Source organism: Hippocampus comes, unplaced genomic scaffold (genome assembly GCF_001891065.2).
Source record: "Hippocampus comes isolate QL1 unplaced genomic scaffold, H_comes_QL1_v1.1 scaffold382, whole genome shotgun sequence".
NCBI lineage: Eukaryota > Metazoa > Chordata > Actinopteri > Syngnathiformes > Syngnathidae > Hippocampus > Hippocampus comes.
Window position 1 is genome coordinate 343,852 of NW_017805156.1, and position 4,686 is coordinate 348,537.

The following is a 4,686-nucleotide window of genomic DNA, read 5'->3' on the forward strand; positions in this document are numbered from 1 at the left end:
TCCTCAAACAGACACACACAGCTGTTGGTACCTGTGTGCCCAACTTGATATTCACAATGGGCTCGCATTGCCGCTGTGGAATTTTGGAAATGTTTCAGCTGTCCGTCATGATGATATGCAGAAAAGAGGACACACAAGTCCACCTTGCTTTTCAAAAGTGTCAAGTGGATGGGTGGGGTTGGGGGGGGGGGTATCTGAAAAGCAGGAGGCACTGGGGTGGGGGTGCATGGAGCCACTCACGGAGTCAGGGTCCTAGAGGTCGATGCTTAGGTGAAAAAAAAAGATCTTTCTGCCCGGAGAAGAAAAGCAAGCCCCTCCTCCTTTCTAACTCTCCCTAAAACTCCATCAGTGTCACCTCTGCCCCCCCCCTCCAACCCTTCCCACCACACCACGTTTCAAAGTGTGGCCACATGAATGGCTCCATTGTTGATGGCTGAGGGTAGAAAAAAAAAAAAGCCAAGATGCGGAGTCAAAGGAAGCTCAAATGTAGCTCAGGATTTCGTTTGGACTGAAGAGTTCATCCGGGAATTGGAAAACACAAAAAAAATCTATGTCTAGCTATCTATATACATTGTATCTCCATGTCTATCTATCCAGCTAGCTAGCTATCTAGCTAGCTAGCTAGATGGATAGATTACGGTAGCTATGCGGCTATCTGGCTATCTAGCTATCTATCTCTCTATCTAGGGAGTCCAACAAACACAAATGCAAGTTACATATTGAACAAATAATTTTCCAAACACGTTCTGAGTGCATAGAATGGAATTTGTCTCAAAAACTCCCAGTTCAGATTAAAAAGTAAAGGAATGAAATCAGTTGTCTTGCAACCTTTTCGTTTTCAAAGTTACGCATTGGCAAAGTGAGCATTTCGTTCAAGTCCACACATGGCTTGGTTTTAAAAAGTGTTGTCGGGGATGAGTTTAAGATGCCGGGGAAATAAATCAACTTCCTGTCCCACGATGGATGCAAGTTGCGTTTTGTCCAGGGTGGTCCACGGTCGCTGGTAAGACAATGTACAATGTAGCGTAACGCAATCAATTCCAGGATGGTTCCTCTTTTGGCTTTTTTTTCTGAAATTATTCAACTTTTAATTTTCCTCGAGTCCCGCGGTTCCACCGTGTCGTCATCAAAATCTTTTGACGTTTTCCTGTCGTCAATGAAGCCGCTTCATTATCTTCTTTTCAGAAAAGCAAAGGTGCACAAATCTGACTTGACTCGCTTCCCATCCTCTCCAGGTTCCGAGACGATAAGGGCTACGTCCTCTACCCTCAGATCGGGGACCGGCTGGACCTGATCTGCCCTCCGCTGGACACGGCCCGCTCCACGCCGGAGTACGAGTTCTACAAACTGTACCTGGTGTCGTCGCGGGAGCAGGCGGACCGCTGCGAGGTGACGGGCCCGCCCAACATCGTACTGACGTGCGACGAGCCCGTGCGGGAGCGCCGCTTCACCATCAAGTTCCAGGAGTTCTCGCCCAACCTGTGGGGCCACGAGTTCAAGAGCATGCACGACTACTACATCATCGGTAAGCGCGTGCGTGCGTGACCCGATGTTATGCTTGCACGCTTGGTTTCTGATTGAGCCCGACTGTGTTTGTTTATCGTGCTGATGGTCGTTGAGATTGCCAGGGCGTGTTGTTGGGCAGGGGTGGGAGCGAGTCTTAACCCTCGCGTTTGGTTGGCTTTATTTGGGTCGTATATGTCCAGCTTATTTATTTTTGTCGAGATCAGACCGGCGGTTAAAGAACTGCAGCCCACATGTTTACGCATCAATCTTTCATGAAAGGTTGAAGTGACAAAGTAGCGAAATAAACTGTCTAGTAACCGGGTAACAGAGATGAATGCAGATGAATTGAGATGAATTGCTTGTGTTGGCAAAAAAAAATATAATTAAAAAAAAAAAAACACATGGGCGGAGGAGATCTTTGAAAAAATAAACACATATTAATTCGCAATCACAATATTGAGGGGACAAAAAAAAATCATCAAGTAGTGTCACTAACAAGGTTGTTATAAATAACCTAAACTAGCAAAATAACTAAAACACAAATCTAAAAAAACATTTTTGTTTGTGAAATGAAAAAAAAAACAAAAACGGACAATGCTTTAAAAAGTGGAAACTAGCTGAAACTACATCTTGCATTTACCAAACTGAATTGTAGTGAAAATGGCCTTCGTTTTGGTCTTTGCCAAGATCATACATGAACTTTCGGGGTTCGTTTTGAATGCATTTCTTTCGCTATTGCCGTTCGTCCGTACAGAAGGAGGAAGCTCAACCCGGCGTTTAAGGTTTGTAGTTGACTTAATTCCACAATACTTAGTCCTTTTTTGAAATGTTACTTATTATCTTGCGCGCAACAAATACTCAAAAACAAAAAAAAAAAACTAATACTATAAAGTAAAACTCATGAAAACTAAACTAAAACAAATCAAAAAGTAACCAACCTGCTCTAAAAAGTACTAAAAATGAACTGAATTTAAAAAAAAAAAACAAGAGTCAAAATGAAATAAAAACAATTCCACATTACCGTGTTCGGTAATACAAAAATCAAAGTTTCGTTGAGACCCGGCAATCCCCAAAAGTGGCGGCATATGACCGACTCCTGTCAAGTCACTTGGTGCGCATTGTGTCGGCGCCGTTTATTGTTATCGTCTGACTCCGCAGTCACCACAAAAGACGAAAAGCACGCTTTGCTTTGGTCGATTCGGTGCAGATTGTTTGCGTCCCTCGGGGGGACCCGGCGATGAGGTCATCAAGGCAAGTCGGGCCCGATGCGGTCGTTTGCGATGGAACGTTGCGGAAGCCGAAGGGGGCTTTGTTTTACTCTGTTTCATTTTCAGACACAATGCAAAAAAAAAAAAAAACACCTCGGGAGTGAGAGGGAGTTGTTTGGATCTCTCCTCCCACGCACCTCGCAGGCGAGATGCGCTCAGGTGCGCACACGCTATGTCTGTTCACTTCCTCTCATCTGTGGTGAGAAAAAAAAAAATGAGAGGAGGAAAGGAATTTAATAGAGTGGTCGTATGTAACCGTTAGGGCTCCATTGTTATGGTTTTCTTGAGGCCAGTGCCAATTACGCATGTTAAATATTTGGCGGGGTAAAATTCTGATAACCGAACAACTAAACCAGATAGATCCTGACTAAAATAATATTTTATTGGGTTCGGCAATGCAGACAAAAAGTCAGCCCATTTTTAATTTTCGGATGATTTTTTTTTAAAAATGATTTCTTTTTTTGACTTACACTAACAACATGGCTGTGAATCGAGACAAGGCCGGTTTACAAAATCAAGAGTTAGCCTCGCCGACTCAGCGATTTGGTGGCTATATTTAGCGGCTATTTTTCAAACGGGCAACAAGTGAGTTTAATTTATTTCAATTTATGTCTGTGGAAGTTGACGCTGGTGGAAAAAAAAAATAGTTTCAAAGCTTGTTTGGTATCAGGAGAAATGAAGCAAATCCCACAAGGGGGATGGAAAACAAAAACAGGCCTTGCTTTGAATAATGTCATTTCCTTTTGTTTGTTTCCATCAGTCGAGGGGAGCGATGGCTTGAAATCAGAAATCGGATTTTTGGGGGGGTGTGGGGGGGAATCGGAGGCTTAATTTCGCCCATCCAGCAGGTGTGTGATTTGAAATCAATTTTTCCTGACTTGAGCTTGATTTGGTCTTTCCCTAAGCGGGTCAGTCCAAATCTGACACCTTCATCACTGACACAGACGCATCGATTGACAGCTCCTGCCTAATCAATGGAGGCTGGAGGTCACTCACACACACACACACACACACACACACACACACACACACACACACACACTGACTCATACGTGCGTTTAGGTGTGCAAAGGAGGGAACAAGTGGAGTAGCTCAACGCACAGAGCATCTGGCGCTGATAACTTATTGATAACGATATGCAAGCTTTAATTGGGATGGTTCTTAACCGAGAACGGCGCTTACGGTGTCTGGTTTAATGAAGCTGGCACATCGTTAATAAGCGGCTCATGTAATGGCCCATTTAGGGGCCTGAGCCACTTCCTTCAAGATGGCCATTAGTGAAGTCTGACAGCTAGCATGGCTTCATTTACAAGGCTGCGTATCGTATAGACTGAGGAATCCTTGTGTCTTGAATGTCACCACCGATCATGGAATGCTCTTCTCAAGTTATTTTTCGGAGGTCTTGGAGTCATGAGTGATGCCAAAAAAAAGGATGATGCTGACTAAGTAGTATAGCAATCTTTTTTTTGAACACGCTTACTTTAGAGCAGTGGTTCTTAACCTTTTTAGAGGTACCAAACCCAACTAGTTAATATGCACATTCACCGAACCCTTCATGAGTGAAAAATACAGATAGAATTTTATACAAATTCAAGATATTAAAAGAAAAAAAAACATTGATTAAAAACAGAAAAAAGTAAATAAACATTTCAAGAGATAATTTTTTTTTTTTTTTTTAAATTGTACGACGTCACGACAGTCACACGTTGACTACAAAGCGAACTAAATTTCCCACAGCACTGATTGGACAAGCAATGTCATGTGATCATCTGCAACCAGTGATGGCCAAGCAGGCGTGTCATAACTCATTAACATGTTGAGTCGCGTGTGTCTTACCCTCCATGACAGAGGCTCCGTCGAACCCCTGAGAACGACTCACCGAACCCCTGGGGTTCGATCGAACCCAGGTTAA

General features: G+C 43.4%; 1 protein-coding gene across 2 annotated transcripts in view; it reads left to right on the forward strand.

Annotated features, from left to right (window-relative positions):
• efnb3b (ephrin-B3b) overlaps positions 1–4,686 on the forward strand; it is a 77,451-nt gene that overhangs the window by 29,931 nt on the left and 42,834 nt on the right. For both annotated transcript variants that reach the window (XM_019868677.1, XM_019868676.1), the window contains exon 2: positions 1,236–1,525. In XM_019868677.1, coding sequence (XP_019724236.1) covers positions 1,236–1,525 — 290 coding nt within the window. The remainder of the gene's footprint in view (positions 1–1,235; positions 1,526–4,686) is intronic.